The sequence below is a fragment of the Chlorocebus sabaeus genome, chromosome 23, assembly GCF_047675955.1.
Source record: "Chlorocebus sabaeus isolate Y175 chromosome 23, mChlSab1.0.hap1, whole genome shotgun sequence".
Taxonomy (NCBI): Eukaryota; Metazoa; Chordata; class Mammalia; order Primates; family Cercopithecidae; genus Chlorocebus; species Chlorocebus sabaeus.
Window position 1 is genome coordinate 11695302 of NC_132926.1, and position 12924 is coordinate 11708225.

Here is a 12924-nt window from a genome sequence, read left to right on the forward strand (position 1 = left end):
TTACGGGCATTGTCTTCCGTGCAGGGTGATGTGTGGGATCCCCATTCACAGGCTTGAGGTAAATAAAATATTGTTCTGAATTTTTTAAAAGTTAATGTTCTAGCCTAGAGATTTGAAAATCCCCATAGATTCTGCCACTGTTTCAAGTTAAGAAAAATGAATCAACAGCCAAGATTATCCACAGGGCACATGAGGCCAATAGTTCCACAGACTGAGGCCCTTATTAAAAAGATCAGTTCTCAAGTGTACCCCAAACCTATTGAATCAGAGCATCTTAGGACTTGGTCCTGGGAGTTTCCATGTTTATCAAGGTACATTAGGAACCATTATTCTGATCGTTCTGGCCCAACTCGGAATGGGCATAAAAGAGCGTTTGGGATGTTTGATATGGTTTCTACAGAGATCCAGGAGACAGTCTGATTCCATGTGCTTATTTAATTTATTTTTTTGTTTAATTTCACCTATTTAGACTTACAGAAGAGTTACAAAAATAGTACAGAGAGGTCATGCATACATTTCACCCAGTTTCTTCTAATGTTAACAACTTGCATAACCAGAGCACAATGACCAAACCCAGGAAATTAACTTTGCTATACTATTATTAACTAAACTACAGGGCTTATTCAAATTTTATCAGCTTTTCAACTAATATCTTTTTTTCACTTCAATGATTCTACATTGCATTTATTTGTTGTGTCTCTTTAGTCTCTTCTAATCTGTATGAGTTTCTCATTCTTTTTTTTTTTTCCTTTTTTCTTTTTTTTCTTGAGACAGGGTCTTGCTCTGTCACGCAGGCTGGAGTGCAGTGGCACAATCCCGGTCACTGCAGCCTTGACCTCCCAGGTTCAAGCAATCCTCCCGCCTCAGCCTCTCAAGTAACTGGGACTGCAGGCAAGTACCACCATGCCTGGCTGATTTTTTGTAGAGGTGGGGTTTTGCCATGTTGCCCAGACTGGTCTCAAACTCTTGGACTTAAGTGATCGTCCTGCCTCTGCCTCCCAAAGTGCTGGGATTATAGGCATGAGCCACCATGCCCAGCCTGAGTTTCTTTCTTTCCTTGTCTTTCAGGACCTCACACTTTTGATATGAGTACAGGTCAGTTGTTTTGTAGAATGTCTCTCAATTTGAGTTAATCCTTGGTTTAGTTATGATTAGATTGAAGTTACGCATTTTTGGCAAGAATACCACAGAAGTGATGTTATGATCTTCTCAGTGCATCATATCAGGGAGTTACATAGTGTTGAGATGTCTTACTACTGATAATGTTAACCTTGATCACTTGATTAAGGTGGTGTCTTTCAAGTTTCCTTGATGATTTAGTATCTTTCAGTGGATCTTGCCTGTAAAAATTATTACTGCAGTGTTTGCCTGATGGTAATTTGGTATTTCCTTTATTCCTTCTATATTTATTAATTAAAATTCTTCTGTAAGGAAGAGCTGCCTTCTCTCCTGCATTTATGTATTCGGTTGTTTATTTATATTACAATGGACTCACGGACATTTACCTATTTTATAGGTTATAATCCAATACTTAATAATTTTTAATTTTGCTCAAATCGCTCTCATTTTGGCTATTGGGAACTCCTTCAGGTTGACTCCTGCAGTTTTTATTATTTTTTATTTTTTAGCACTTTCATACTTTCCAGCATGATAAAGTACTCCAGGCTCATCTTGTATTTTCTCTTACCCAATCTTGGAATCAACTGTTCTCTCCAAGAAGACTGGTTCTGTTTATTGAAGAACGGTATTTACAAATCAAGGTCTAGGTGCTAGGTGTGATCCCTGCTACAGGGATGTCATTGCTCTGAGGTGCTCTCAACAGATAGAACGAGGAAATATATGTTTCTATCCATGTGTTTATTTTTAAATGTGTACTTTACAAGCCCTTCACATCTACATGGCCACTGATACTTTTCCTGTCTGATTTTTTTTTTTTTTTTTAATCACAGAAAGGACTTAAAGAGCAATTTTGTTGCTCTCTCAGGATTTTCATAGCCTACAACTTGGATGAGATTATCTCCAAATGATTGCCTAGGGAAGAGCCTGCTGTCTTTTCTAAGAAGCTACTTATCCACACTTTTTTCTTTTAAGGGGTACTTTATTAATTCTGCCCTCTAGAGAGGTCTGATGGATTAATGGGGACAATTCTGCCTAGTTTGCAAATACAAAATGGGAGTAGGAGCTAGTAAGGTTATTCAGTGATGGAATAATGAGTGAACCAAAGTTGAAGACCAAGTAGTATAAATCCCATTTCTGTATTTTTTTCTTTATATATTTTGCAAAGTAGTATTTGAATATTTTAGAGTATCATATATTTGCACATGTGTATAATCATTTAGTTATTTATAAAATTGAGATATACATATCACTTTATCAAGTTATTTAAAAATGTAATACATCATACTAATGTTTATTTTACATTACTTTTTCATGATTTTAAGTGACCACTGGCTATTCCATTTTATGTACTTACTGTAATTCATTTTACAAATCTGCTATTAGTGGATATTATGGTTATCACATTTTGGGGCACTATTACTTGAAGACTCTTCTTGCTTTTACGTCTTTGTGTCTATTCTTTATTTCCTTTGGACATATACCAAGATGTGGTTTTATAAGGAGAATGGGATGCATAACTTTCAGTGCTTTTTATACATATTCCTCAAATACGTTTTAGAAAGTTTATATCAGGACATTCTCAGCAACTACGTATGAAAAACCACTTTCCACCAGCCTTCAACAAAGACTTTACAAAATCTTTGCAATTTAATAGATAAGTGATAATTCATTGTTTTTAAAGGTAAACATTATTTTCTTAGTGAGGTTTCTAATATATGTATTGACTATTTTTATTTATTTTCCCATGAACTATTTTTTCATCTGCTCTGCTCTTTGTGTTCAACTATTTCTGATTGGATTGTGAGAGCTCTTTATGTATTTGTGTAGATTTACTAAATTGTTAAAATCTCTTAATAGATTTTTAATTTATTTAAAAGATATTTTTATGCATCTACCATGTGCTAGATATTGTGTCAAAGAAATACAAAGATAAGCACGATGAATATGACTCTTGCATTTGTTGAGATGAATGTCTACTGAGGAATATCAATCCTTTCTCTCATCATAAATTGCAGATTTTTTAAAACAAGTTTGTCACTTGCTTTTCAACTTTGTTTATGGTATTTTTTGATATACAGAATTTTAAAATATTTACAGTGTAAAGCCATCAATAATTTAAAAAATTGTTTCTAACTTTGATTTTATGCTTTTTCCATTCTATGATCAGATATTCACATATGATTTTTAGTTCTTTTTTAGTTAAAAAGCAACTGTACATATCTATAGTGATTTTGGGTTCATGATACTAAGTAAGAATATTTACTTACTTGTTGCCAAAATAGTTAACCAGTTTTCCTAGAATCATTTAATGATTCATTACCTGTCTATTCAATATGCTCCCTTTATTATGAACCAAGATGGTATTTGTACCTGGGATTTCTATTCTGTTCCATTGATCTACCTGTTCCTTCTCTGATATTATATTATTTTAATAGTTTCAGCTTTATAATATATTTCAGTATCTGGTAGAACAAATCCCACCACTTTTCTACTTTTTGCAAATTATCTTTGCTGTTGTCACCTGATTAATCTTCCAATGTAACTTTATAACAATTGTGCCAAATTCCCTCCCGAAATAACACTTTCATTTTGATTCAAAATAAAATAAATTTAAAGTTGATTAGAGAAGAATTGCTGTCATTACAATATTGCTGTCTTTATAATATACATCCCTTCAGAAGATGGTATGTTTCTCTACTTATCAAATTTTTCTTTCTCTTCATCTAAATTATGGATATTTAAAAATGCCCATGTGCTTTAAATTATATTGTGATTACAACGAGAATATTTTTATTACAATTTTCTAGCTAGTCATAACTAATATATTGGCTACACAATTTCTTTTGTGTATGTATTTTATTACCAGTCACTTTGCCAGCTTTTTAAAAGTTCTAGTTGTTTTAAGTTGATTTTCTTGCTATCTTTTTTTCCCAGATAGAAAATCATGTCATAAATAAGGAATGTTGTAATTTTTCATATTTAGATTGCATTTCTTTTTCTGTTTCACTATATTTGAAGAACTTTCAAGAAATGTTAAACAGTGGTGATGTCTGACAGCTTGCACTCTTGCCTCATCTTTTCTTCAGTGAGAATCTCTGCATGTTACCATAAAGTATGAAGCTGTGTACTAGGCTAGGGTATTTTCCATTATGCTGAAGAAGTATTTTATTCCTAATTAATTGAATCTTGAAAATTATTATGAATAAATGGTAAATTATATCAAATACGATTTTAACATCAAATGGTTTAATCTTTTGATATTTTAATATGATAAATTATTTAATATGCTTTCTCTGCTACTGGGCTATTCCTGCATTCCTGGAATAAACCTTATGTTAGTCATGTGCATTTCTTATGTTAGTCATGTGCATTTCTTACATTTCTTATGTAACATAACCTTATGTTAGTCATGTTAGTCATGTGCATATGTTAGTCATTAGTCATTTTATTTTATTGCTTTTTTGAGGAAGGGTCTTGTTCTGTTGCCCAGGCTTGAGTACGGTGCAGTGATTATGGCTCAGGGCAATCTTGAACTCCTGGGCTCAAGCCGTCCTCCTGCCTCAGCCTCTGGAGTAGCTGGGAGCACATGCACGTGCCACTACACCCAGGTAATTTTTGTAAACTTGTTCTCTTTTTTTTTTTTTTTTTTTTTTTTTTGAGACGGAGTCTTGCTCTGTAGCCCGGGCTGGACTGCAGTGGCCGGATCTCAGCTCACTGCAAGCTCCGCCTCCCGGGTTTACGCCATTCTCCTGCCTCAGCCTCCGGAGTAGCTGGGACTACAGGCGCCCGCCACCTCGCCCGGCTAGTTTTTTGTATTTTTAGTAGAGACGGGGTTTCACCGTGTTAGCCAGGATGGTCTCGATCTCCTGACCTCGTGATCTGCCCGTCTCGGCCTCCCAAAGTGCTGGGATTACAGGCTTGAGCCACCGCGCCCGGCCTACACCCAGGTAATTTTTAAATTTTTCTTTTGAAGAGACAGGCTCTCCCTATGTTGACCAGGCTGGTCTTGAACTCCTGGGCTCAACCCATTCTCCTGCCTCAGTCTCCCAAAGTGTTGAGATTACAGGTATGAGCCTTTAAGCAGAACACTGGGATTAATTTCCTATTATCTCATTTACGATTTGTAATCTATATTTTGAATGATATTGAGTTCTTATTTTCTCTTACCTGCTTTATTTCATAGGATTTTTTTCCTTCAACACATTTTTTTGAGTGTCTTCTATTGGTTAGGCACTTCCGCCTTACACCAAGTTTTTCAACAAATAAATCGAATTTATTGGAACATAATTTACTTATAACAAATTCACCCATTTTAAGTGTACTGTTTGAAGAATGTTGACAAATGTATCCACCCACGTAACCTCCACCACACTCAAGATATAGAACATTTTCACAACCAGAAGACATCCCTTCACACTTCTTCGCAGTAAGTGCCTCTCAACCTTTGACGCCAGGCAACCACAGATCTAATTTCTGTTAGTATAGATTAGTTTGCATTTTCTAAAATCTCATGTAAATGGAGTAAAACAGTGTAAACTCATTTGAGTCTGGCTTCATTCACTCAGCATGAGGTTTATGAGCTTCATGCACATTGCTGCATGCAATTATAACATTCCTTTTTACTGCTGAGTAATAATCCATTGGATGAACAGACTACAATGTATTTACCCATTGTCCTGTTGACAGACATTTGGGTGGTTTAAGTTTTGAGATTACTATGAATAAAGCTGCTATGAACATCTTTGTACAAGTCTTTATGGAATTACATATTTTTATTTTGGTGAGTAAATACCCAGGAGTGGGACTTCTTTTCTTCTTTTTTTTTCTTTTTTTGAGACAGGGTCTTACTCTGTCACCCAGGCTGGAGTGCAGTGGTGAAATCTCAGCTCACTACAACCTCTTCTCCCCAGGGTTAAGCAATTCTCCCACCTCAGCCTCCCTAGTAGCTGGGACCACAGGTGCTCATCACGTCTAGCTTTTTGTTGTTGTTTTTGTTGTTGTTGTTTTTATATTTTTAGTAGAGACAGGGTCTCACCATGTTGCCCAGTCTGGTCTTGAACTCCTGAGCTCAAATGATCCACCTGCCTCAGCCTCCCAAAGTGCTGGGATTATAGGCGTGAGCCACCATACCTGACTGGAATGGGATTTCTGGGTTGTATGTTAAGTTCATGTTGCGCTTTATCAAAGATGCCAAAATGTTTTCCAATATGTTTGTACCATTTACATTTCTGCCAGCTATCTGTGAGAGTTTCTATTGCTCCACATTTTTGCCAATGATTGGTATGCCAGTCTTCTTAATTGTGGTCATTCTGTGCAGTTGTATTTCATTATGGTTGTAATTTTCATTTCTTTGAAGACCGGTGATATGGAGGAACCTTTCATGGGCTTACTGGCCAACCTTTTATGGGCTCAACATATCTTCTTAAGTATCTCTTCAAATCTTTTGCCTATTTTATATGAAGTTATTTATCTTTGTATTAAATTATAAATGTTCCTTATGTATTTTGGATGCCAGTCTGATATTGGATTGGTATCCTGGTATCTTTATGTATCTGGTATATAATTTGCAAACATTTTTTCCAAGTCCATGGCTTGCATTTCCATTTTCTTAAAGGTGAGGCACAAAATTTTTAACTTTGATGAAGTCAAATTTATCTACTTTAAAAAATGATTCCTTATCCTTTCCTACTCCAAAGTTGTAAGAATGTTTCTCCTATGTATTCCTTAAGAAAACAGCTTTTGTTTTAATATTTAACTCTATAATCCATTCCAGGATGATGTTTATGTTTGGCATGAGGTTAAGGCTAAGGTCCATTTTTGTTTCCAAATGGATATATAGCTGCTACAAAACCATTTGTTGAATACACAATTCTTTCCTCTTTGATCTTTTTGGCATCTGTTGCATTGACATATGGGTGAGTCTATCTCTATTTAAAAATTTTTTTTTATGTTTAATTTTTGTGGGCACATATTTATGTGTATATATTTATATATGTATATATTTATATGTATATACACATGTGTATATAGTTATGGGGTACATGACAAGTTTTGATACAGGCATACAATGTGTAATAACCACATCAGGAAAAATGGGTATCCATCCCTTCAAACATTTATCCTTTGTGTTACAAACCAATTACATTCTTTTAGTTAAAATGTTCAGTGAAATTATTGACTACAGTCACCTTGTTGTGCTATCAAATACCAGGCCTTATTCATTCATTATATATTTTTTGTACCCATTGACTATCCCAACTTCCCCCACAGCCGCCCCTACTATCCTTCCCAGCCTGTAGTTACCATCCTTTTACCCTCTGTCTTCATATTGTTTTGATTTTTAGATCCCACAAATAAGAGAGAACATGGGATGTTTGTCTTTCTGTGCCTGGTTTACTTCACTTAACATAATGACCTCCAGTTCCATCCATGTTGTAGATGATTAAATCTCATTCTATTTTACAGCTGAATAGTACTCCATTGTGTATAAGTACCACATTTTCTTTATCTGTTCATCTGTTGATGGACACTTAGGTTGCTTCCAAATCTTGGCTATTATAAACAGATGTGCAACAAACGTGGGAGTAGAGATATCTCTTTGGTATACTGATTTCCTTTATTTGGGGTATATACCCAGCAGTGGGATTGTTGGATCATATGGTAGCTCTACTTTAAGTTTTTTTGACTCTCTATTTTGATCCATTGATCTATATGTGTATCCTTATGCCAATTCCCCACCATTTTGACTACTGCACCTTTTCATGAAGTCTTGAAGTAAGGTAGGTTTAGTCCTTTAACTTTGTTCTTTTTTTGGTTGTTTTGGTTATTTTAAATTTTTTGCACTCCCAAATCAACTGCTACAAAATATCTGCTGGGATTTTGACTGAGACCGCACTAAATCTATAAATCAAATTTGGAGAATCCACATCTTAACTATATTGGGCCTTCCAACCCATGAGCCTGATATATCTCTGTGTTTATTTAGTTCTTTATTTCAGCAATATTTTATAGTTTTCAGTGTATGAGTCTTGCACCTATTTTGTTGAATTTTTCTCAAAGTATTTTGTGCTTTTTGATGCTATTTTTACTTAATTTAATTTTCTGGTTGCTTGTTGGATGTAGAATTATAAATGATTTTTGTAAATAGAACACATGTCTTCACTTTGTTAAATTCACTTATTATTTTTCACAATTTATTTGTAGACTCTTAAGGTTTTCTATTAATACAATTGTATCATGTACAAATAAAGACAGTGTTAATTCTTCCTTTCCAGTCTATATCCCTTTGGTTGCTTTAAATATAGTGAATTATATTGATTGATTTTTGAATGTTAAACCAACCTTGCATTCCTAGAATAAAACTCACATAGTTGTAGTGTATCATCCTTTTATATATTGCTGGATTCAATTTGCTAATAGTTAGTGAAAGCTTTTTGTGTCTGTGCTCATGAGGGGGACTGTTTTGTAGTTGTTTCCTCTCATAAGACCTTTTTTCTTTGGTTTGGGTATCAGGGTACTATTGGACTTATAAAACAAGTTGCGAAATGTTCCATCCTCCTCTATTTTCTAAAATTTTTTGTAGGATTGGTATTAGAATTCACCAGTCCACCATCTGAGCCTATAATTTTATTTGGGAGTGGTTTTTAACTGTGAATTTTTTATAATATAAAAATTTATATATAAAAAATTATAATTTCTTTAAATGATACAGAGCTAGTCATATTTTCTGATTCTCTTTAAGTCTGTTTTTGCCTTTTGTGTCTTTCAAAAAACATGTTCATCTAACAGCTTCCCAGGGGAATATGGATGGGCCCCTTACCCTAACCCTCCACCATCTGACTCCGTTGACCTGTCAGCCTCATCCTGCACCAATCTTCGGCTTCATAACTTCATCTGCAACCATCTGCAGCCTTTCTGTTTTTGAAACACATGAAGCTTTATCTTGCCTCAAAGCCTCTCTAGTGGCTCTTCCTTCTGCCTGGAACACTTTTCCTGGTTTTTTGTATAACTGGTTCCAGTACGACAACACCTCCTTGGAGAGGACTTTGCTAACCTTCCCTGCCAAAATATCTTCTACCTGTTGATTCCTTTTTTGGCCTGTTTATTGTCCATCTCTCTATACTGCTCCAGTGCAGGGCCTAGTCTGATTGTTCACCTCTTTACTTCCAGCACCTAGAATACCTAATAAGTCTTCAAATGTGTGTTAATTAAAAACATGACTAAATGAATGAGGAATGAAAGTTGGATAAACTCTCTGAGCTTACAGAGAGAACCTTGCAGGGTTGAGGTAAAGATTAGCACTGATATCTATACCTCCAGGCAGTGCACCTGGCACACAGGAGGTCAGTAAGTGGAGTGTTACAGGATGCCAAATTCCAGCTTCCACTGAGATACCAGGGTACAGTAGATACTGAGGGTATTTCACTGGCTACAGACATGTCTTCTGAGGTTCTAAAAGTGTGAAGCGGTGAAGATTCAGAAATTATTTGTGATAATTTCTTTAAAGACAGCTGTACCTTCCATTACCCCCCTTGGAGGTTGTATTAGTAGGCAAAATAGGTTAAGGCCAATATGACCCAATTATAGGTTCCTCTTCCTTAAAAACCTTTCTTTTCTATTCTAGGTGCTACCTACAATTCCGCCATTTCAACTTTTAGCTTTAACTTGTGGCTCCCAACCTTCCCAAATGCAGGTTCTCTAGGGAAGAGTAACTCTTTACACTGAAACAAGTCAGTTTTACCCACTGTGTAATGTCTACTGAATCTAGGTGACCCAGGGAGAATGAATCTGTTTAATCCTTTCTGGGCGCTTGGGAACAGGCAGGGTAGGGCAATGAGGGAAGCCTTCTTTATTTTGCCAGGAACCAGCTCTGTTAGCCCCAAAGCAGAGCCTGCCTCATTCAGACAGCACTATCCTCAAGCCTGGGGCTGTTTTCTGTTGGGTTAGTTACCTTCACTGGAGCCCTCTCACACCCCTGGCTCCGGCTCACTTACCTCTTTGTTTATATATCCATCCTTATTGATGTCATACAAATTAAATGTCCACCTTAGTTTCTCGTGGACAGTTCCTCTCAGTAAAATCGACAGAGCGGTTACAAAGTCCTGAGAAGGGGAAAAGGCAGGAGTGACATCAGGCAGGGTGAAGCTGTGTCTTTGGGTCAGATTGTGATACTCTCACAGAGTGGTGCCTCCCATGTCCTCTTGTCTTGCTGGAGGATGTGGCTATGCTCAGTGAAGAGCTCCTGCCTTCGGGTCCCTACCTTGCCCCATTTTTTTTGCAAGGTGCCCCCTTGAGGAAGAATGGAGCTCTGAGAGACACAGATCAATGCAGCCAGCCCTGTTATTGCCTTATCCATGGCTGCAGTGGTCAGTCTATCATCCCAGTGGCCGTATGGCCTAGTGGCTGAGGACTCACACTGTAGGAACAGTCTGTATTGAGGGTCATTCTGCCTGCATTCAAATCCATCCTTTATCATTTGTGTGCTTTTTGACCTTGGGAAAACTACTCTCTCTCTCTCTTTGCCTTACTCTCCTCTTCTGTAAAAGGGTAATAAATAATAAAATGCTACCCTATAGGGTTATCGTGGGGATTAGAGTAAATGAGTTAGTACATACAAAGCCTTAAGTACAGGGGCTGCCACTGGGAAGCAGTGTGCCCGGGAGCTCACACACTGTTGTTATTAGTCCCCTGAGTCCCTGAGTTCCTGCAGGCCAGGCAAAGTTGCTACTGCTTCTCCCCATCTTTAGGAAATGCTTACGAATGGATAAATGTGTCTTTGGTCTGACTGAGAGCTTTTGATGGTCCAGCCCTTCCCCCAATGCCTTGAGATTTAGAGGGGGAGGTGATGCAGAACCAGAGGACCCCTAGAGTGGACCCCAGATGAGCATACCTCGAACTTCACGGAGCCTGTCTGAGTGGTGTCGAAGGCATTGAAGAGGTAATGGGCATACGTGCTGGCATCTACAAGGCAGAAAAGGAGGGCAGGTGATGGGGGCAGGAATTCCACACAGGGAGAACCTTCCAAACAAGGCAGGGCTTCGACAAGAAAGAGAGGAGAGCGATGCTAGGGTGATGGAAAGAAGAAAATTATGGAATGGGGCCCATTGACTCAACTCTTTGGGTTTGGGTGGGAAGCTAGATCTAGCAAAAGGTGAGATGAGCCCTTGTCCCTTCCTCTAGCCATCGTGAGAAAACCTTTCTCCTGCCTATCTATGCACGGAATCGTCGATGTATGAATGACACAGTGACTGCATGACAATGTTCTTCTGAGCGGCCATGAAATGCCTGGGATGAGCACGCACTCCAGAGTAGAGAAATCTGAACTTGGATGCCGCTGTACTACATAAGCTGTGTGACTGTGGGCATCAAGCATGACCTCTCTGAGTTTCCCTTTCCTACCTCCGTACAATGGGATGGAGCAAGACCTATCTCTTGAAATTTGTTAAAAAGTATTTTAAACTAGAGCTGTGCCTGGTATACAGTAAGAACTCAATAAACAGTGGCTCAGTGGAACTCAGAAAACTGCAATTCTGGGGCCTGCATGGGACAAAACTGCCTCCCACACCTGATCTGGGTAGGGGCCCCGCACACCAAGGAAGGCATCTGTCTGCTGCCAAAAAGGCCCTTGAGACACAAGGCCCAAGAAGTGTTTGGAATGCTTGGATCTGCATTTTGTCAGGATCCGGGGAAGGTGTCTTGCAGGAGACAGCTCTTGGAGACAGGATGCAAGGTGGCATGTGACACATGGAGGCCACAGAGGAGCCACTGATGTGGTCCCAGGTCCATGGGGACAGAGCTAGTTCCCGAGTCAGGCAGGGCAACAGAGCAGCTGCTGTGGGCCTGGCACACTTGTAACCTGGCTTAGTAAGCACAACTTTTGTTTCCTGTCTCTTTTTCAATTCGTTTATTTTTATAGTCTTTGGTATTTACTGAAGTTCTTTTACAAAATTCCAGCTTGTCTCAGCTATTTTAAGGAAAAGAATCAAAAGTGCCCTGCACAGTGGTGGCACCAGAATGGCAAAACTTGTTTCAGACCCTTATGGAATCTAATCCTGGTCTGCTACTCACTCGCTGTGCAATCTTGAGTACATTGCTTATCTTCCCCGAAACTCAGTTACCCCATCTGGAATTATAATACCTGCTTTCTAGAGCTGTTCTGAGACTTCGTGATGTTGCATTATCAGCCCTTCTTCCCCTTCCAGGGTGGGTTCGTTTTCAGAGTTCTTTCCTGCTAAAGCTTTGGAGACTCCCACCTCTCACGATGAGGGAGGTGTCCTGCTCTGAGTTTGCCCCTTCCTCAAGAAGGAAGCAGATGGCAAGGAAGAGTGGACTTGGAGGAAGGGAAGGCTATTCCCCAGAGGGGGCACTGGGCAAGATAGATTTCAAGGTCACACTCACCTCCATGAGGGAAAAACTGAGCATAGATCTGCTTGAATGTGTCTTCATTAACCACACCACTGGGGCACTCCTGTGGGAAGGGGAGAGAGTCAGCAGGAGGTGTCTGAGGGCCAGCACTAGGAGAAGAAGACTGGGCCCAGCCTTGGTGTCTGGGGTTCCTCATGATCCCCAGGGGCAGGGACCTGTGCATTTCCACTTCTCCAAAGTAACTCCATCTCAGGACTGGAGCTGCTTTGCAAAATGATGAGATGTTGTCAGAGAATGGGCACAGTGAGGTGGAGAGATTTAGGGCCTTAAGATCAGAAAAACTTGGGTTTAAATCCTGGCTCAGCCAATAAATACTAAGCTTTGTGACTTTGGCCATGCCAGTCTATGATTCTCAATATCCTTACCTGTAAAATGGGGCTA

The 12924-nt window shown here is 38.5% G+C and overlaps 1 protein-coding gene across 3 annotated transcripts in view; it reads right to left on the reverse strand.

Moving 5' to 3' along the window:
• Positions 1–12924, reverse strand: part of KCNIP1 (potassium voltage-gated channel interacting protein 1) — a 233040-nt gene that overhangs the window by 4069 nt on the left and 216047 nt on the right. For all 3 annotated transcript variants that reach the window (XM_008015278.3, XM_008015276.3, XM_008015280.3), the window contains 3 exons: positions 12517–12586; positions 11009–11079; positions 10113–10220 (listed from right to left, as the gene is read on the reverse strand). In XM_008015278.3, coding sequence (XP_008013469.1) covers positions 10113–10220; positions 11009–11079; positions 12517–12586 — 249 coding nt within the window. The remainder of the gene's footprint in view (positions 1–10112; positions 10221–11008; positions 11080–12516; positions 12587–12924) is intronic.